Consider the following 21,923-nt stretch of genomic DNA (forward strand, 5'->3'; position numbering starts at 1 on the left):
CCTCAAAATGTCAGTTTAACCCCTCCCCCCGCCAACTCTGTGAAAGGACAACAAAACTAAAAAATAGCAATGAAAAATCACTTACATATGTGATTTTCAGCCAGTTTTGAACCAAAATGGGACACTATGTCCCAAAATTGATTATCAGTGCTTTAGTTGTAAACCAGATGATGGGCCTTTTCTTTTTATCTTTCTGTCACTATCTCTCTCTGTCTCAAGTGGTATGATTTGGGATGAAAAGCAGGATAAAGAAATATAACTGGAGAGCTGGATTAGGTGTACCTTCAACCTCAGCCAGCCAGGCAGATCTTAACAGATCTCGGAGAAGTGATTTTTTAGGCTGCATTTCTCAGAATCTCTCGACTACTGGGGGAGATCTGTGAGCTGTAGTCGAAGAATTACCCTTCTTGGAAAGGAAGGAAATCTACAAAGTTATATATTCCTCATAAAAATAATAAAGCAAGCTATTAAGGTTAATCTTAAGAAACAATTGCTTTAGTGCAAGTAGATGAGTTGTAAAGGGATGGGAAAATCTTATGGTCTTATGAAAAGTAGGTGAATATGTCATATTATGGGCAATTCAGCATTGAAACTGTTCCAAACATATTTCTTTATCTGTTTGTTTTGTTATAGCCACAATAATTTATTTTTCAAAAAATCTTTTCTGCATATGTTAATGTACAAACTAGGCATATGGGAAAAATTTGTTCAACTGGTTTACATTAAAATCTGAATTAAACTTGCAATTCCCAAACTAGTACATGATCCGAAACATAATTATATTTCAGTTTTCTCACTTCTCCAGTTAATGTAATTTAATTTTACCTGCTGTCTTGTTTTAAAAGTAAACAAATATGTGTGAGTGAAAATGGATATAGCAGAATGGGAATGGGCATATGCGGGAGGCCTGGGGTATTTTCCAAGGACAGTACACATTGTCGAATTCCCATAACGGGAATTCCAAGATCTGAATTACTTCAAAACTGTCCACGTGAGTGGCTGAGAGAGTGAAACATTTGCTTTCTGATGGGTCCAACGTCCACAAAAATTATTTTATGCATAACATTATTTAAAATATTGCACATAGGCTATATATATATATATATATATATATATATATATATATATAAAAGATAAATGAATTTGTTTCTAGACTTGTGTCTCATCCCTGAGATTATGTCTACACAAGTATTCCAAAATCTGAAAAAATCCAAAATGTGGAACACTTCTTGCCCCAGGCATTTTGGATAAGGCATACTAAACCTGCATTCTCCTCCCGAAGAAAAGGCCAGAAGTCCACTTCTTATATTGAAAAGAAGGGGGACAGTTTTACTTACACAATTCAGGGGAGCTGGGCAATCTACTTGAAGCATGAATTGACAGATCCAGGTAGGCAATTGTCCTCTCTTTTTGGCCACAGGAATCTAAAGCAGTTTGAAAATATTCACCTGGAATACTGTGTCCAGTTCTGGGCATTACAGTTCAAAAGACATTGACAAGCTGGAAGGTGTCCCCCGCATGTCTCGCGGACCTTATTTTAGGTCTCGCAGCCCACCAGTGGGCCATGGCCCACAGTCTGGGAACCACTGGGCTAAATGGACCGTGTGGTATCTTCCAACTCTATGTTTCTATGAAAGCTGCAAATAGAGAGCTACATGCACTCCCAAGACTATACTTTGCTTAGTACTACATTAGGAAAGAGGCACGCAAATCTGAATACAATCTCCCGCCACAAAGGGACTTTATGAGAACAGGCACAGTGAACAGATGTTTGAATGCTATTCAATATCATAACTCTTTGTATAGGCAGATAGAAAGAAAAGATCCCAGTCTTGTCTTGCTGCCTGTTCCTTGGCACTGGTCTGGGTTGTAAGCACACTACTTTAAAGGATACAAATATGGCTTGCAAGGCCATCTTTCAAAACTACAAGGATGCTTGCCCACATAAAGATCCATCACACTCTACAAATAATTATACCTTGGATGGTTTGATTGAAAAATTACTGGATTCACAGCTCCTTCAATGTAGGCAGGCATTTCGTTATGGTTTGATCATAATTTTTAGCATATGGCAGTCACAATTTGACATATATCCTCTAATCCATGGGTGGGTAATTCATTCAGTACTGAAAGCCTCATTGCAAATGCACCATGGGCTAGAAGGTAGAAGCTTATTTCAATAATTTATTTACCTATAATTCCCTTTGCATAATTCTTTCTTGGCTGTGGCACTTTCTAACTTTCCGCAATTGTACAGTAGTGATGCCCCTTATCCTTTTGCACCATGTGGGGAAACAACCAAAAATCTCGAGAAACCTTTCAATATTTAGCTAGCGAGACACCCACTACATAGTGGGAATTCATATTCAGAAAATCCAAAACCCACCCATTTCTGTCTCTATCTACCATGATCAATTAAGGTCCATCACCATTAGGAATACCATCAACACCCCTACAGTTCCCCTGCACTGTTGAACAGACACATCTACTCTATCCTAACCTCCAGAAAAGCAATTTCAGAGTTTCGGATCATTCTGTCAATTCTAGTGGGGTTTTTTTGCTTTGCATTTCAAATTCTTAGAAAATACTTCCATGCCTAAACATGTTCATTCTTATTTATATTATCCACCAATAAAGCCTCCTGGGAAGTTCTTAAACATAAAAAGTCTGTCCAAGACTTTTTATACCTTGCACCAAAGAAGCTGAATGAATAATAATATATACAAATGTAAACATGAAAATAGTCCCCCAAATGGCTGCCTCACTGACAACTGAATAGTTCTAACACACACCATAACAACACCATGAATAGATATAGCATTCAGTGTCCTTACTCCAACACAGAGCCTGGAAATAAGTTGTTAAAAATAAATTAATTATAGAGCATCAAGATTTTCCAAATTGCTCAGTGTCAACAATATTAACATATTGAATAACTACCATATTTTATGTTATCTTATTTTATAATTTGGAAGTAACAGGAGTTGGTCATTTTCTATTAATTTTTATTGATTTGTCAAAGTAAAACAAACATGAGATGAATGAGTTATTAATAATGCAACCAATTAATACAATTAAAATCCTCTACAAAGGCATCCTCTCTTCTCACCTCAAATGTGAATGATAAGATGGTTGACTAAAAAATATTTGCAAAGTACGCAGGCCAGGATGGGGATGAAGGGAAATAAAACAGGTGAGGCATATAAGGTAGGAACTCTTATCTCATTCTGGAAGTAAAGGCATTAAAGGAAATTTTATTTATTTATTTACAGTATTTATATTCCGCCCTTCTCACCCCGAAGGGGACTCAGGGCGGATTACAATGAACACATATATGGCAAACATTCAATGCCAACAGACAAACAACATATATAGACAGACACAGAGGCATTTTGGTAGAGTTTAGAATGAGTCAATTACAAAAAAAAGAACACACGAAGAAGTACGATACTCACTATTTGTATGTTTCTGAACGAATATATTCAAACACATGTGAAACGCCCAGCTGGAACTGATCCGCAATAGGAGTGACCCAGGGATTATTTTCTGCTTTGAAGACTTGCTTCTGACCAATCAAGTCCAAGTTACCTGTGTAAAGGTTAAACAAGAATTGAGTCTTTATGGACCATTTAAGAAAACATGATGAAAACACGTTAGGTGTAAAACTTAAATATAAGAAACATAATGGGATAAATCCACTATTCAAACCACCTCAATGGTGTCCCCTCAACTATTTATGATTTAATATGCCTGGAGGATTGACCCGATCAGAGAGACATCTAATCTCTCGTGCTTCAATAAATGCTTGTGCAAGAATGACACCAAATTCTTTTTAGCAAATGTAACAAGATTTCATAGAGGCAGGAGAAATTTTTTTTTACACGTTTGAATTCTTGATGAAAAGAACAGTCTCAAAATTCCAAGAAAATTCACTGAGAAAATGGTCAACTGTTGCATGTTTAGCAGTCCTTCACACACACACACAGAGAGAGAAATTTGCCTATAAAATGGTTTTGCATTGAAAACTGTTTTGCACACTAGTTTTTTTGCACATACAGGTAAAGTCTCCCTTATCCAAAATGCTTGCAACCAAAACTATGTTGGATTTATTAAACTTGGAAAACAATACTTGTATTTGCATGTATGTACATATTGAGATGTGTTGGAGATGGGACCCAAGTCTAAATATGAAATTCATTTATTTTCTTATATGCATAAACTGTAGGTAATTATACAATATTTTTCAAAATTTTGTGAATGAAACAAAATTTGTGTACACTGGGCCACCAGAAAGCAGAGTTGTTACTATCTCAGCCACTCAGGTTAATGATTCTGGAGTACCGTAAATACTCATATATAAAAGTTGACCTCATATATAAGTCAACAACAGATTTGGGGACCAAAATTATGGATTTTTATATGACCTGTGGATAAGTTGAGGGTTAATCTGCAGAGAGGGAAAACACTAATGCTACTTTGCATGCCAGCTGCAATTTCCTTGCCTAGTCATTTAAAAATGCTAAAAATGGCACCATGGCAGAGACAGCAAAGGAGGTTGGTCCTTTTTTTAGATTCTCAGAATGGATATTTTTGATATTTTACTCAGAGAAAGGGATGGATTCTTCTTCTATAACAGTTAATGTGCAGTACTCATACTGACCCATAGGTAAGCCAACCCATGTTTCTTGGACTGACTTTTTGACTAAAATTTCTAGCCTTATACATATGTATGTCTACAGAGTACTTCAGATTTCAGAATACTCTGCAAGACAGTGGTTCTCAACCTGCGGGTCTCCAGGTGTTTTGGCCTACAATTCCCAGAAATCCCAACCAGGTTACCAGCTGTTAGGATTTCTCTGAGCTGAAGGCCAAAACATCTGGGGACCCATAGGTTGAGAACCACTCCTCTAAGGTATTATTAGCCTGGATAATTATTTTGAAAAGAGATCTTCAAATGAGAAGTAACACACTGCAATCAACAAACTAAAATGTCACCAACAAACAGTTCAGAAAGCTCTGCAGTAGAGCAACACAGACAAGTGATGTTTCAAAGGATGCCTCTCTTCATGTTCTCTTCAAATCCTTCTTTGGAGGCTTTTCAGCAATGGCTGGATGGCCATCTGTCGGGGGTGCTTTGAATGCGATTTCCTGCTTCTTGGCAGGGGGTTGGACTGGATGGCCCATGAGGTCTCTTCCAACTCTATGATTCTATGATACTATTCTATTTTGCTGCATTTCAGAAATGGCATTGGGTTTTCCTTTTTTCCACATTCCCCATGACAGCCTGTTATGCAATCCAACCTGCCATGGAAAAGGGGGTTTTGCATAATGAGAGAAAAAAGGCAGATCGTCAGATTTGTGTGCAATGAGGCGACAGGGAGATGGATGCTCGTCTCATAGCCAGCCGGTGAACAAGTTGTCATTACCCCAGCTGTGCTCTTCTGCCTGGAGGTCTGTACTTCTCTGAAATAATAACGTGCAGGAAGCATTTCTTCCCCGCCCGCTTCCTAAGCCCCACCGCCAGTCAGGCAGCAATTGCCCTAAGTGCGGCATGCTTGAGTGGGTCTAGTTTGGAGGCTTGTGCCCAGTCGCCTTTATTAGAGCCTCAGCAGTGCCCCTGTGTCTAACAAGGATCAGGCTAGAGGATTAAGCACTGTGACAAAAAAGACCTAATAAGAGAGAGGCCGGGGTGACTAAATCTATGCTAGCTAGTTCAACAAGAGATTCACACTGTTCAGCATGCAGCCTTCAGGCAAGAAGCCGCTAGGGAAGCATGCCGGCACTGTGATTAGCAGTAACCCCCTGACCAATGTTGCTATGAAGATCATATTTCACTCAGAGGCTTATTCTGCAATTGCAAATTGGATTTTCCATTTTATTACCTGCAAAAAAAGAACTACAGACACTTGTCTCTAAAGCCACCGACACAGTAAGCGCTTGCTTATACTTATAATTCTGAAAGCACTGCCATCGGGAGAAGGGAAACAAGCCATCCGCTGAAACTCATACAAATAGGAAAAATTTTAGCAAGATGCATCGTGTACAAAGTGTAAGCATTCATATTCCAAAATCTCACCGGGAGAGTACATAGCAGAGCACTCCAACAATGAATTAGCTGAGCAGTTTGGCTGCCCATACTAAATCACATCCATATTGAGCTTTGGTTTCCTCGCCTCTCAAGCTTATTTCCATTGTAGCTACCAAATGTGATTTTAAAAAAAATAATCTCAATAGATTACTCTTAAAAGCAACATCAATGGGTTTGGAGGTTTCTAACCTGAACAACTTTTTTGGGGGGGATAATGCAGAAAAGGTGAGAAGGCCGGTGCCATGGGTCAAAATAAAAGAATTCTAGGAAGGGCCATCAAAATGCCAGTTAATAACAGTATTTTTTTGTAATGGAAATTGTTTGCATTTTTTTTTTTTGCTTGAAGGGCATAAGTTATTACATGCCAGTCTCTAGTAAAAAAAAAAGCAGGATGGGAAGTTATTTAATGAAATAAAACCTGTATCTTTTCAAGATGCTCTCAAGTTTAAAAGGAACCAAATAATGGAGGGTTACATGGTACCAATGGATAATACTGATATCCTGTACTGATTGTAGCTCTCCCTTGTAGTTGTGTTGTGTCTTCAAGAAGATTCTTTTCAAAGGGAACAAGATTTCAGAAGGGGTTTGCGACTCTCTGCCTCTAAGGCTGAGAGAGTGTCATCCTGTGTGCTTCCATGGCTGTTGAACCCTGGTTTTTTAGATTCCTAGTCCAACTCGCAACCCAATATTATTATGCTGGGCTCAGGTCTCCATGAGCCCCACAGTAACACTCTGTCCATTCTTCCTCTATCCATAAACTTGCTTGTAGTCATCTGAAATGCCTATTGAGGGCAAAGGTCTCACATTTGTCCTTGAGTGCAAATTTTTCAAGTATGTGTTGAGGGGAACATGGCAAACTCTGACTGGAAGGTGAGCTTGAAGAAGGGAAAGCAGATGATTTCAAGCAGAGTCTCAGGAATTTGCCACAATCTAGTAAGATGAGACTGGAGGAGGAATGCTTCTGTAATAGCAAAATTGATCAAGAGATGTATTCCCCTATGCATGAATGGAGTCTTTTTTCTTTTTTAAGCAAAAGCTTTAATTACCGAGTCTAAAGTTCTGAGCAGTTAGGGATCTTCATGGGCCAACAGTAATCTATTATGCCTTGTTCAGACATTCAGAAGAATGAGTAAGGGATGAAAGCAGAGAGAGGGACAAGGCTGCTCAGAACTTTGTATACAGATACAGTATCATCTTTGTGAAAGAAGAAAGTGCAAAAGCTGGGTTGCAGTTAAACATCAAGAAAACCACAATTATGGCAACCAAATTGATTGATAACTGGCAAATAGAGGGAAAAAACATGGAGGCAGTGACAGATTTTATATTTCTAGGTGCAAAGAACACTGCAGATGCAGACTGCATCCAGGAAATCAGAGGACGTCTACTTCTTGGGAGGAGAGCAATGGCCAACCTCGATAAAATAGTGAAAAGCAGAGACATTACACTGGCAACAAAGGTCCGCATAGTCAAAGCAATGGTATTCCCCATAGTAACCTATGGATGCGAGAGCTGGACCATAAGGAAGGCTGAGCGAAGGAAGATAGATGCTTTTGAACTGTGGTGTTGGAAGAAAATCCTGAGAGTGCCTTGGACCACAAGAAGATTGAACCAATCCATACTCCAGGAAAAAATGCCTGGCTGCTCACTGGAGGGAAGGATATTAGAGGCAAAGATGAAGTATTTTGGCCACATCATGAGAAGACAGGAAAAGATCATGATGCTGGGGAAAATGGAAGGAAAAAGGAAGAGAGGCCGACCAAGGGTGAGATGGATGGATGGTATACTTGAAGTGACTGGCTTGACCTTGAAGGAGCTGGGAGTGGCGATGGCTGACAGGGTACTCTGGTGTGGACTGGTCCACGAGGTCACGAAGAGTCGGAAACGACTGAGTGAATGAAGAAGATCATCTTTGTATCTGTGGGACCAATACCCATGAATTCACTTAGCCAGATCTAAAAAAAACATTTTCTAGGTATTTTCCTCCAGAGTTGTAGGCTTCTATTGGGTTTGTAATGATCTATGGTTTCATGTTTCCACAGTTAAGTCCAGAAAGGTATTCCATCCACATCCACATATCCACATGTGTGTCTGGCCCAAACTCCTTCATTGCTTAAACATTCTGTACTTATTAGAAAGACTTACATTTAGAGATTTTATGGATGTTCAACAGTGTATGGGTATAAAACCTTACATGATATGGGATTGTTTTATCAGTGGGCCCAGTAGTGTGCAACTGTGTGCAGTCAATTGGCCATGAGCACAACCTCCACCCAAATCTTGTCACTCCATTTGGCATACTCAAAGTGTGGGCCCCAGAAGGAGGGACTCACAAGGTCATGGACTGCAGTGCCAACGCATTTGACCCCCCGCCCCTGTCCCTACCTTTAGCCTTCACATATTCTTCTGAATTGTTGAAAAAAGCTTAAAAGCATTGAGATATCTTAAGATGACATTTTACTCTAAATCAATTGAGATCTTAAATTTAAATAACTGTTCAGAATAAGTGCTTATGGCAGCATTTAAGAGAAGAAATTATGAAGGTCAGCAATGTGGCATTTTTGTACATTTTGCAACATTCAGTTCTGATCGAACAGGTGCTAGATGATTATGCAATGACCCTCTAATTCACAAGAGGGAAAAAAGGATGTTTCATCTTGCTTCAAGAGAGATGTATACCATTTGGAACATATGTTTAAGTAATTTAAAGGGCACCATGATTAAAGTAAAAGCAAAATACCTCTCTCCCTCCCCTACTTTAGTGGCGAGGATAAAAATCAATAGAAATGTGACTGGAACTTGAACTGGGTGATATTCTGTTCTCCAACTCATTCTTACTCATGCATCTTCTAGCCAATTTCCCATATGCCCATTTTGTTCCTTTGTCCTCAAAAATATCCTTATCATCATGCTCTCTCTTAGATGATATTAAGGCTGAAGTTCAAGTGCCCTTTTCCTACTTTAGTTCAGAGGACACACTCTCTTTCCGACACTGTGAAAAAAGAAATTAATTTTATTTTCTTATTTGGATATAAATACCTCTGGATCCAATTTTATTAAAGGCTGAGCAAGGGATAAACCCACCGAACAGAATGTACAGTTAGGTTATATGTAAAAACAAGCCAGCCATGATTTTCTCCAGCTTTGCTTGACACTTTAGGGCTTACGCTTTTATTACTTTGACACCACGTGCTTTGCTTCCCAAAGAGAGAGATGATTTGGCCTTAGCCAGGACATAAGCTGCCAGGGATGTTCACTTAAAGCCCACTTTGAAATTAACAGGAGGCCTCACAAAAGGATGGGAACACAACAGCAGACTTCCTTTTAGTGGGACTAGCCCAAGGAAACGTGCCCTACTCGTATGGAAACAAAGGAGAATCAGACCAGGTTCACTTCCATCAGGGTAAAGACATGCTGACACACCCTTCGTAAGATCCACCCGGCAGGGACTCTTTTATTATATATCCATCTTTCTTTCTTTATCAGTGACATTTATATCCACCTTTCTTTCAGTATCTGTGTCTCTCCTCCCCACATTTTATCCTCATAACAGACTTGATAGATCAGCAGGAGCGCATGTGTGACTGGCCTATCTTCATCCAGTGAGCTCCGCAGCTCACTGAGGACTTGGAAATTGACCTTGCACAAGTCCAAGAATCTGATCACTGCCCCACACAACACCTCATATTGCTCATGGCACATTTTCGCATATATAAGGGAGAGGGAAAGATGGCTTTTCCTGTGAGTTCCCAATGGGATCATGGCCGGGGGATGAAGGTGGGAGCTTCTTTTGTACTAAGACTGAGAATTCCCACTTGGGCTATAGCTTTACATGGAGTCCTTCTAACATTTGAAGATGTAGCTCAGATCGTGGTAATCTGGGCTTTTTGGCCTTTTGGTCCCATGCAAATACGATTTCCATCTCAAATAATAGCAACTAGGAGAGTATCCAAAAAGTAAGTTCTATTTCAAGGTCCAGATTGCAGCAGGATTCAAGTTGCCAGTCCTCAATGCACCGGGCTGTGGCGCAGGCTGGTGAGCAGTCAGCTGCAGCCAGCTGCAACAAATCACTCTGACCAAGAGGTCATGAGTTCGAGGCCAGCTCGGAGCTATGTTTGTCTCTGTCTTTGTTCTATGTTAAGGCATTGAATGTTTGCCTTCGGGGTGAGAAGGGCGGAATATAAATACTGCAAATAAACAAACAAACAAACAAATAAATAAATGCTGTTCCTTTTTGGCACTTATAAAATTTCTGACATCTAATTCAGATTCTGTCTATCTTGCCAATGTCTCTCATGGAAATGAAGCATGCATCTATTGACACCACTTTAACTACCATGATCCAATGCAATGGAATCCTAGGAGTTGTAGTTTGGTGAGGCATCGCCACTCTTTGACAGAAAAACCACAGCTCCCATGATCCTATTACATTGAGTCATGGCAGTTAAAGTGGTGTCAAACTGTAATCATTCTACTGTGTAAATGCACCTGTAGTCACATCCTCATCGAAATATTTTCCTCTTACATAACTGAGTTTGTTTGACTTGTCCTGCTAAGTGTTTTTCTGTAAGTATCACAACTGAACTCCTTCATGGAGACCAAACTGGGTTTTTTCCTCCTTCCTGTTGGCAATGGGACAAAATATCTTGCCTATCGCTGGTATTTATCCAATAAGGGATAGAGGCTTTTTGGTAGTGACATCAATTTAATGAGATGCCTTCCTCCAACTATTAACCCAGGTCCCAATAGCTGGTTAGCGATGCATGCTGTTTGATTTATTAATATTACATACTTATTACTTTGACTCCAAATCTGGGGATCTGTTTTGTTTTACCACAGTGACATGATTTATGCAACATAATATAAAAATATAAACAGAAAGAAAAATTAAATCTCTCTTCTCTTATGCTACTTTAACCACTTGCCCTTTGTTTCAATTCTGTTCTTCCATTTTTACCCTTAAGAGTTTAATATTCTGTTTGTACATATAAAAACCAAGCATCCAATAATAACGTTACATGTTACTGTAGTAATCAAATAAATACTATTTTCTTTGAATATCTGGAAAATGTTTCAATAGATCTTTGCTGATGATTCCATCATTATCAAGCAACCAATAAGCTCTTATCTTAGGTATCCCATGAATCCTGATGAAATCTTTTAACTAAATACAGAAAAATCAAACAATGTACTTCACGACATTTACCACTATGCCCTTGTCAACTGCATCTGTTGCTTTGTTTTGACTTTTTCCTCCTATCCAGGTTTGTTTCAGTTGTTAAAATTGTCAGAATATATACAAGGTAGAAAATTTAGTGTTACATGACACTTTATATAACTGGTTGCAATTCTGTTGTTGCGGTGAATCATGGTTCATCTCTCACTGCAGCATATAACCTTTTAAATTCGAGGTTTGGGGGAAGAGGGAGAGACAACACCTACTAAAAATGTTATTTCTGCATGGATGCTTACCGCCATTTCATCAACTATATTTTGAGGAACAATGCTTAAGGCAGACACCCTGGTAACCCACCCATTACCTACTGCGTTAAAAGACAACTCACAAAAAGCTATGTTCTTACTATTTGTGCCTGCCTGCTCTGAAAAACAATCTATGACAGAAGAGAACAAACAATGATGCCTAATTTTTAAGGAATTTCAGCTTGGATGCAAATGATTGTTCTACGTTCTACAAACATAAAGCCACGTTTAGCTAACCAAAAACCCCCCTATATTTTGTTAGCAAAATGGACGGCCAAGCCACAGTGGGGCAATTGGTTAAAACCCTTGTGCCAGCTGAACTGCTGACCTAAAGGTTGCTAGTTCAAATCTGCATGATGGGGTGAGCTCTGATCTGTCAGCTCTACCCTGTGGGGACATGAGAGAAGTCTCCCAGCAGGATGGTAACACATCTGGGCATCCCTTGGGCAACGTCTTTGTAAATGGCCAATTCTCTTACACCAGAAGCGATTTGCCGTATTTTCTCAAGTCACTTCTGACACAATTTTTTAAAAAGTGAAATTGGCATTGATATGACTGGTTGAATAAGCTGTAGAAAAAGGAAATACACAAAATTACTTAGTACAATACGGGTTGTAACTCTTACCAAATACAAAGTCTGGATCTAGTCTTGGCTAGCAGTTTTATTCGCTAATTAAGAAATATTTACTAAAAGGGATTATATTTGTAAGTTTCCACTGACAGAAAATAGAAATAGCAATTAGTTCATTATTTTGAAGGTATTACTATGTCAGAGTAATTTGCAGCACAGCAGTAGTTGGATGGAATCAGTGGAATGCAGAACGAAGAGACATCAGAGACGTTGGTAAAACTATATACAAAGTTTTACTGTAAGCAGTAATAATCAAGACAAACAGACTTGCAGACAATAGACACAGGACTTGACTTTCACTCAGCAGACAGCAGAACAGAACTGATCTGATGTAATCAGCAATGCACACACACTTGTGTCTGGACACTCCCCAGTTCCAGCCACACATCAAGGACACCACAGCTTCTTAGGAATTAACTCTTTCCAGACTATGTTACACTCTGGATGATGCAATCAGCATGCAATATAGATAAGACACAAATTTCATTTAAACACTACCAATACACAAATCCCACATTAACATACTAGACAACCATATGAGCTGGTCAATGACCGTAATAAAGTGAACTTGAACTAGACAACCTTATAATTGATGATGACGACAATGATGTTTGGTTTTTTTTGTTTCTTATATGACTGTCCCTATGGATTGTGGCAGAGAACAACAGATTAAAATGCAATTCATCATATCAGTTAAAACACATAACATCAGTTTAAGAGAACATACTAAAATAATATACAGTAGAGTCTCGCTTATCCAACATAAACGGGCTGGCAGAACGTTGGATAAGCGAGAATGTTGGATAATAAGGAGGGATTAAGGAAAAGCCTATTAAATGTCAAAGTATATTATTATTTTACAAATTAAGCACCAAAACATCATGTTTTACAACAAATCAACAGAAAAAGCAGTTCAATGTTCAGAAACGTTATGTAGCAATTACTGTATTTACGAATTTAGCACCAAAACATCCCAATGTATTGAAAATATTGACTACAAAAACATTGACTACTAAAAGGCAGATTGCAATGGATAATACAGAACGTTGGATAAGCGAAGGTTGGATAAGCGAGACTCTACTGTATATCAAAGCAGTTGGTTCAAAATTCATAATTTAAAAATCATCTGCATAGATGTGCTAGAAGAGATTAGACTTTAATACTATTTTAAATTCAGCTGTCAACCCCCTTCTGCAGGTCATTTCACAGTCTAGGGGTGGCTGAAGAAAAAGGTCTCTGGCTGTGAGGAAGAAATGTCCCCCAGAGAAACTGAATGTATGGGGTGGATTATATGAGAAGAGGCAATCCTGTGGATCAGAGCTCTCCAAACTGTGTGTCATGACATGCCAGTGTTTCAGCTACAGTGTGTAGGTGTGTTGCGTGAAGGTAACAAGAAACTTCTAGGTGTATATGAACTAAGCAATACATCATGTTTTTTAAAAATACAGTAGAGTCTCACTCATCCAAGCTCAACGGGCAGGCAGAAGCTTGGATAAGCGAATATCTTGGATAATAAGGAAGGATTAAGGAAAAGCCTATTAAACATCAAATTAGGTTATGATTTTACAAATTAAGCACCAAAACATCATGTTATACGACAAATTTGACAGAAAAAGTAGTTCAATACGCAGTAATGTTATGTTGTAATTACTGTATTTATGAATTTAGCACCAAAATATCACGATATATTGAAAACATTGGCTACAAAAATGGCTTGGATAATCCAGAAACTTGGATAAGTGAGGCTTGGATAAGTGAGACTCTACTGTACATGAATAAAAGGTTTCCATGAGATATGTTGTATCACCATATATCTCATTATTACAATTTATATATGTGTCTATATTTCTTATAAGGAGTTTGCTTAACCTCTTGTTTGTTAGTAAAACTGAATTACTATGTCGTGAAATGATGCATGTCTAAAAAGTGAGTTGCCAACATGAAATGTTTGGAAAGCTCTCCTGCAGATAATCTGAACCCAAACCATGGAGGGCTTTAAAGGTAACAACCAGCACTTTGCACCTGCCCAGAAACCAATTGGCAAACAGTGGAGAAATTTTAATGTTGCATTATTAAATTAATACTGGTGTTATCAAAAGAAAGCCATCTCACCTAGTTCAGGAGGCAGGACAGTAAGACGGTTCCCTTGAATATGAAGTTCTTTAAGCTGGGTGAGTTCACCAATCTCTTTGGGGAGTGATATAAGGTCATTATCCCTAAGACTGAGCTTTAAAACAAAGAAAAAGGAAAGACAGAAATGCACACAAAGTTATCAGAAACTATTCTATCAATACATATCTCACCTACAGTCTAGGGGAGACGCATCTTTCTGCCACTTTATCCCATCCTAAACATTCAATTCATCCAATCTAACTACAAGTGTGTGCTGATTAACAATAGGCAATACCAGGTGTAGAAGCTTGTACCTTCAAAATCCCCACTACTTTGTGCAAATTGACTTGATTTCTACTCTTACAAGGGCTGCAAAAGTGAATTGATTCCCCCCTCCCCGCTTGAAGAATTTAGATAAATTACTTACTATCTGCAACTTTGTGAGCTTCCCAATATCTGGTGGCAGGATTTCAAAATCGTTGTCACTTAGATAGAGTGCACGCAGGGTGGCTGCAAATTAAACAGCAATATATAAACAGAGTGGCATACAACCCAACCGTTTGAGGCCTGATCAATAAAGTAGTGTCAGGTTTGATTAATAACCCTGACATGGTGAAAAGCCTTTGACATACCCAAGGCTCACAATAATAACAAGCAGGTCAAACCTAGATTTACTGGCTTATTGTAGTGTTGGGTCTGTTCAGGAAAACATCTATATCCAAAAAGACTGACACAATTAACAATTCCTACGACATTACACCCGCTCAGGAAGCAACACAGAACTTCAATAGAAACCTGCTGAACAGAAGCTAGTATATTTATTACTTCCAACTTCCAACTCCTAGTCATTATCTTAGTTTGCATTCATAAGCCTCATGCACTCATATAGTGTATCCCTGTGCACCCATTCTATGCATGTACAGAATAACCAAGAAGCCCTATTAATACAGGACAGAATAAATACACACAAAAGAGTTGTGTGGATTTTATACAGGTTGAGCATCCTCTATCCCAGTGGTTCTCAACCTGTGGATCCTTCCAGATGTTTTGGTCTACAACTCCCAGAAATCCCAGCCAGTTTGCCAGCTGTTAGAATTTCTGGGAGTTGAAGGCCAAAACATCTGGGGACCCTCAGGTTGAGAACCACTGCCCTATTTGAAATCCTTGGGACCAGAAATGTTCTGATTTTTCTGGATTTGGAATACTCACACCCATCCACCTACACATACATATATAATGAGAGATCTTGAAAATGGGACCCATGTTAATACGTGAAACTCATTTATATTTCAGATGTGCATACTTATATTTATAAATATTTATATTCATTTTTCAGATATACATGTTGCCTGAAGCTAATTCTGTACACAATTTAAAAAATAATTACAGTAGAGTCTCGCTTATCCAACGTAAACAGGCCAGCAGAACGTCGGATAAGCGAATATGTTGGATAATAAGGAGAGACTAAGGAAAAGCCTATTAAACATCAAATTAGGATATGATTTTATAAATTAAGCACCAAAACATTATGTTATACAACAAATTTGACAGAAAAAGTAGTTCAATACACAGTAATGCTATGTAGTAATTACTGTATTTACAAATTTAGCACCAAAATATCACGATATATTGAAAACATTGACTACAAAAATGTGTTGGATAATCCAGAACGTTGGATAAGCGAGTGTTGGATAAGTGAGACTCTACTGTATGTGCATGGGGCAAAGTTATCACAATCTTACCCACCCATGGGAACAATTTTGAATTTCAGACTTCTGTGTAAGGGATACTCAACCTGGACACATTTTCTCTGTTGCCTTAAATGAAAGACATCAAAGTCTGAACTACTTGTATGAAACAGTACAGGTTGGGGAATTTAAAGGACTTAATTCATTTTCGTTCCTAATGGGAATAACTGAATGGCCCAAAATATATTTTGGCCAGCCTGGTCATAGAAGGTAAGGACAGGAAAGGAAACACAGCTAAAGAGAAAACTATGTCACTATAGAAAGATATTTCAGAAACAGACCCGTCTCCCAAGTGGCTTAAAATTACATTACTTACTCTGTGTAATAGGATGTAATGACATATTTTGTGGTCTATTCCATAAAAGAGGACCATGGTGGGAACACTAGTTTGGGATAAGTTAGATTGTTCCAATTACAGTTCCCAGAACCCTCCAGCCAGCATAGCTAGAGAGAGACTACCTTGGATAGTGAGGATTCTGGGAGCTGCAATTCAAAGAGAAGGAAAGAAAGGAGAAAATTTTCCTAAATTTTTACAGGGACATGAAGTAATACAATCCCTCTCAATCCCTTGTCTTTTGAGGGACAAGATCATCTCTACTTCTTCCCAAGCTTTTGTTTCCAAAAAGGTAGCCAAATGGTGTTACAAAATATTCATATCTCTTTGGGCTTTCACCGCATTAAAGAAACAAGGGAAACATCTTTTACAGTGCTATGTCGGGACAATTAGACTTCTTGCTCACTTATATCAGCATGGCATATTTTCATGTTGATGATGGGTATGTGAAGTTTTTTTTTTTGCTTTTGCCATCTATCAGAGCGATGTACAGTTACATGGCAAGCATACTAGGTACCATTTTGATCTGTAATGCATGCCTCCAACATGGTGCCCCTTCAGAGATATAAAGGAATGTAAAGCATCACATACTTATTGCCAAGAAATAGATGATGAAACCCATGTTACAGTCAGTACTTGAAGGCATAAGTATGGTTGAGCCCTCTGTAGTAGACTGAAGATTCAGGATACTGAGGCTGGATCCAATTCTTATAATTAAATATCAAGCAAAACAGATAATGGCTTCATTGCCAGCATTTCTTTCCCCTACATGGTGTGACTTGTTTAACAGTCTTAGGGGACTTCAGCATTTGCTGAAGTGTTAGCTCAGTGCAACACTGAATAAAAATCAAGAATATATGACCAAAGCAGCAGCTCGTACAACGCCCCTGGCCATCCACTTACTCCTACCAATATCAGGTGACTGTAGATCAAAAGATACAGATTTCCAAGCTATGTAGAAATATTCAAGGCATAGGAGGAGGCATATATTTCAAACATATTTTATAGAGTTCAGCCTCTCCCAGATACATTTCACCTGTAGGAAGCAAAGCAACTTTTCAGGATGGTTTAATGTTTTTTCTTCTTTTAAAAGTGAACCATTTCATACTTAGATAGAAGAAGTTTCCAGGCAGGGAGTTTTCATGTAAGTTATTGTAAGTCAAATCCAGAACCTCCAGAGCTGGTAAGGAGCCAAATCCTCGTGGCAAGGAGTTGAGCCTGTTCATCCTAATGATAAAAGAAGATTATGAGATTGGTATTATTGGGGATAAAGAGATAGTAATGAGTTTGTACACAGTAAATGGTCTGTCCTGATTTTCAGATTCACATACATAGGCTGCCCACTTGGCTGTGCATTTCTTAGATGTTGCACGGCACGACAAGTCAACTAGAAAATAATCTAAAAAGCAAAAAGAATCTATATATATAAAAGCTAAAATATGTATGTACCACAAAGGTTGTTGCTAGGTTTTTGTTTTTGTTTTTGTCTTTATCGTGTCATAAGCGAATTGAGAATATACTGCAAGTCGTTCCTGGTGTGAGAGAATCGGCTGTCTACAAAGATGTTACTCAGGGGATGCCTGGACATGTTACCATCCTGTGGGAGGCTTCTCTCATGTCCCCACATGGGAAACTGGGGCTGACAGACGGGAGCTCGCCATGTCTTGAGGGTTCGAACCGCCAACCTTCAGGTCAGCAGTTCAGCTGGCACAAGGGTTTAACCCATTGTGCCACTGCAGCTAGGTGAAGTGGCCCTCTGTGATGTCACTGGGAAAGCAAGGTGACATGTATATGAAAGGAATAGAGGAAGGAAGGAGAAAAATAAGGCAAAGAAAGGAAAGGAGACAGAGAAAGGAGGGAAGTAGGAAAGGAAGGAAGAGAAAAGAAAGAGGAAACTGTTGAGGGGAGGAAAAGAAAGGAAGAGAAAGAAGGGTTGAAAGCAGGGGCTGCAGCTCCTCTGACAACTCAAGGCAATCTTAATTTTGTAAGTGAAAGAAAATGTATCCAAAGAAGTGTTCCCACTCCTTAGTCAATGCAGGAGAACACCTTCTCATGATGCTTGTGGTTCCTTTATTATGTGTAACATCATAAATGCACTAAGGAGGCATTAAGGAAGAACCATGGTGAGATAGGATGATAACATTGCTCAGTGATGACGATGGGTAGGAGAGAGGAAACAGCAGCTATTGGAATGAATATTTCATCTATATTTATTGCCAAAGTTAAGGAGATCTGAAAAATATGCTGTTTCCATAACAGGCTTTATCTGCACGGTAGTGTTAGGAGAATTTATATGATTCACTCTAACCAATCTTACAGAGATATTAACATTAAAATGAGAGGAGGATATATATGGGCTACGATCCAAAGAACTGTGCAATTAGTTCTATATATCTTTCAGCTTCTGTTTGTTGAAAACTCATCCACCATGACACATGCCATCTTGGATTCTAGCCATGTTAAATTGCTCCGAATCTTTTGGACAGGATAAGAAATACATTTAGGGTGAGAGAAAAAAGTAAGAACGTGATATTTAAGTGCTTTTAAAAAGTACCTTTTTGGACTAAAAATCCCCAGAACCCTACCATCAGTATTAACTGAGAACTGGGGATTCTGTACATGGTATTTTACAAACATAATTTTGGTATTGCATTTGGTTTGTAAGCAGAATTAAGGTACCTCTCCTCCACTTACTCATTGTGTGAAACTAAAAAACCAATATACAAAAAAACCCCTCCAAAATGTACCAATAGTCCAGCCTCCTTCAAGTATGAAGGGGATATATAATGTAGTAATTCACACTGCCATTCTTGTTGTCCTATGTAAGGGCTCCATTCTTTCTGTAAGGATCATATCTACGAGTATGACAGCCATGAATGCGAGACAGGATGAATATTTAAGCACAAATGAATGGAAAGCAGGCCAAGCTGAGATCTTCTTTGCTGCCATGCCACTACGCTGCTGTTCAAATTTTAAAAAGTCTAAAACTATGTGGGAAAAGGGCAAAACAACAGGAAGGAAAACTCAAATACTTAATTTTCATCCTATTTCCATTTTTTTTTAAACAGTAGCACATACTTCCAAAACACATCTGGAAGACACTGGCTTGAGGCAAGGCTGCTAGAGCAAATTTGTAGTGTTATGACAGATAATATACTTCTGCTTTCAAGCCAGCACAAAAAGTCAGAGGCTCTGCCACTTGTGAAAAATGGGCTTTCCCCCCTGTTTCTGAATTTATTTCAGCAATGAGAGAGAGCATGACTGACCAGTAAAGAAGCATTCTTGAACAAACAAGAGAAAGCAGAGTTTGTAGAAGCAACCTTTTAAAGTCAAAGCTTCCAGCATCCTCCAGCCCACCAGGACTGTTGTGGGGCCTTCAGAATTTAAACTCTTCTAGAAAACTAAGGAATTTTCCTCCAAAAAGCATATACAACTGGCCAGAACTGTTACGCACCCAAGGTTCAAGTGTTTCAGCTTCTGTAGGCTGCTGATCTGAGTTGGTAGCTCTTCAATTTGATTGTTGAAAAAGTTAAGTACCTCTAAATTCCTCAGGTCTGCAACATTTGGAGGCACAGCTGTAAAGAGAAAGACCATACTCTCACAAACAAGTTAAGGGCAAACAAAGCATAGCACATGGAGTTTCTGGGGGCTATGAAGGTCTACAAAAAGAATTAGAGATTGTTAAGTAGAAAGGAAAATTAATGCATAATTAAAAATGTCAATGATTTAAAATATAGCACACATCTCACTGGAAAAATAGCATGGAGTAATGGACGACAGCTCTAGAGACCAGGATTTGAAACACCCATGGAAACCCACAGAGTGGTCTTGAGCAAGTCACATTCTTTCAGCCTCAGAAGAAAGCAAAAGATAACTCTCTCTGAACAAATTCTGCTAAGAAAACTCTGTGACAGATTTAGGGTCACCATAAGCTGGAAACAACTTGAAAGCACACGACAACAACACCTCTTATTGACAGACCCCAACAAATAGTGGCTTCTAACAATCCGCTGACTGGATCTATCCTTGACCTGGAAAAACAATTCTTGTGTTTTGATGTAACAAAAGGCCAAATCCAGTTGCGAGTTCCAACTACAGGAAAGCCATTAAATCAATACAGCTTATGTAAGTGTTTACTTACTATGTTTCCACTTATGCTGTTGACCTAGTGCAGCTGGAAGTAATGATTAGTTAGGCTTATGTCTACATATACAGGGGGCCTGGGTATTCATATTTCAGGACTCCCTGTGGATCCAAAATCTGTGGATGCTCAAGTCCCACTATGCACAACGGTGTTCCTTATATAAAATGACAAAATCAGGATTTCCTTTTTGAATATTTTTCAGCTGTGGATGGTTGAATCCGTGGATCCAGAGGGTTGTTTCTACTTGCAAAGTGATGAAAGGAATCTGGTATCAAGCAACAGAACAGGGTGATCGGAAAAGTTAGTCAGTGCTAAGCAACAGAAAATACTGGACTTCCATCCTGTTGCACCCTTTGATAACTCCCAAATCTTTACCAATTGTGCCTTAGGCCACCTCTACATGCTATATGACAGGCATAAGCACTGAAGTTACACAAATGTTCTTAAAAGTTCAATCCAGGGAGCTGTAACACATGCACATGTTTGTTGGCAGGTTGTGGTATATGTGCAATGCATGTGTAGCAATATCAAAGAACTGTAGAGCTCAATAGAACTGGACACAATATTCCAGGAGGTGTCTAATTGAAGTCCTAAAGACCTGGCGATATCTCCACTGCAGAAGAACTCTGAATTTCAAGAACCTTTTCTTAATATTTATCTGGAATTATCTTCCTCGTAATTTGAAGTCACTGGTTTCTTTCTTATACTCTGGAGCAGCAGAAAACAAGGTTTCTCCAGGTTCCATGCAACAGTGCCTTGTATATTTGAAGGGGGCTTTCATATCAACTCTGTTCTCCAGACTAAACATACCCAGCTCACTCAATCATCCTTCATAGGACTTAGTTTCCAGGGCTTTTACCATCTGGTTCAGATGTTGAAGGGGGATAAGGGGGGTTTGGAGAGATTGTTTTGGGCTAATAATGCCACCAAATCCCCTGAAAAAAAAACATTTAAAGAGGCTTTCTATAAGGTCTAGGGACTCCTAAAGGGGCTTTGGGTGGTTGAGGAGCTGGAAACATATATGACCTGTGGGCCACACATTCCCCATCAGAATCCAGTTTTGCGTTGCTGGAAGACTACCTGGCCTTGAGTCTTGCTCAGCTGTCACCTAGAAGCAGCTGCCTGCTTTATCAGGCCACCTGAACTGTTTTCATGCCAGCTGGCTGATTTGTAGAACTTATACTTTTTCCCTTGTGTTTTCACTTTCAGACAGAGTGAGTCTATAGGACTGAACTGCTTTGCAATGTTGTTTAAGTAATTCAATGTTATAATAACATAAGACTTAAATTCATAGTTATTTGAATTTCACTGAGGTTAAGTACCTTGAGAGGATGACTTCTGCAGACATTTTCAATAAGCATGTAATTTTTTAAAAAAAGAAATAGTAC

The 21,923-nt window shown here is 38.9% G+C and overlaps 1 protein-coding gene across 2 annotated transcripts in view; it reads right to left on the minus strand.

The window, feature by feature from the left end:
• Window positions 1–21,923, minus strand: part of rsu1 (Ras suppressor protein 1) — a 91,183-nt gene that overhangs the window by 43,735 nt on the left and 25,525 nt on the right. For both annotated transcript variants that reach the window (XM_062984000.1, XM_003221955.4), the window contains 5 exons: window positions 19,846–19,966; window positions 17,500–17,618; window positions 14,737–14,819; window positions 14,310–14,424; window positions 3,456–3,588 (listed from right to left, as the gene is read on the minus strand). In XM_062984000.1, coding sequence (XP_062840070.1) covers window positions 3,456–3,588; window positions 14,310–14,424; window positions 14,737–14,819; window positions 17,500–17,618; window positions 19,846–19,966 — 571 coding nt within the window. The remainder of the gene's footprint in view (window positions 1–3,455; window positions 3,589–14,309; window positions 14,425–14,736; window positions 14,820–17,499; window positions 17,619–19,845; window positions 19,967–21,923) is intronic.

The sequence above is a fragment of the Anolis carolinensis genome, chromosome 6, assembly GCF_035594765.1.
Source record: "Anolis carolinensis isolate JA03-04 chromosome 6, rAnoCar3.1.pri, whole genome shotgun sequence".
Lineage (NCBI taxonomy): Eukaryota > Metazoa > Chordata > Lepidosauria > Squamata > Dactyloidae > Anolis > Anolis carolinensis.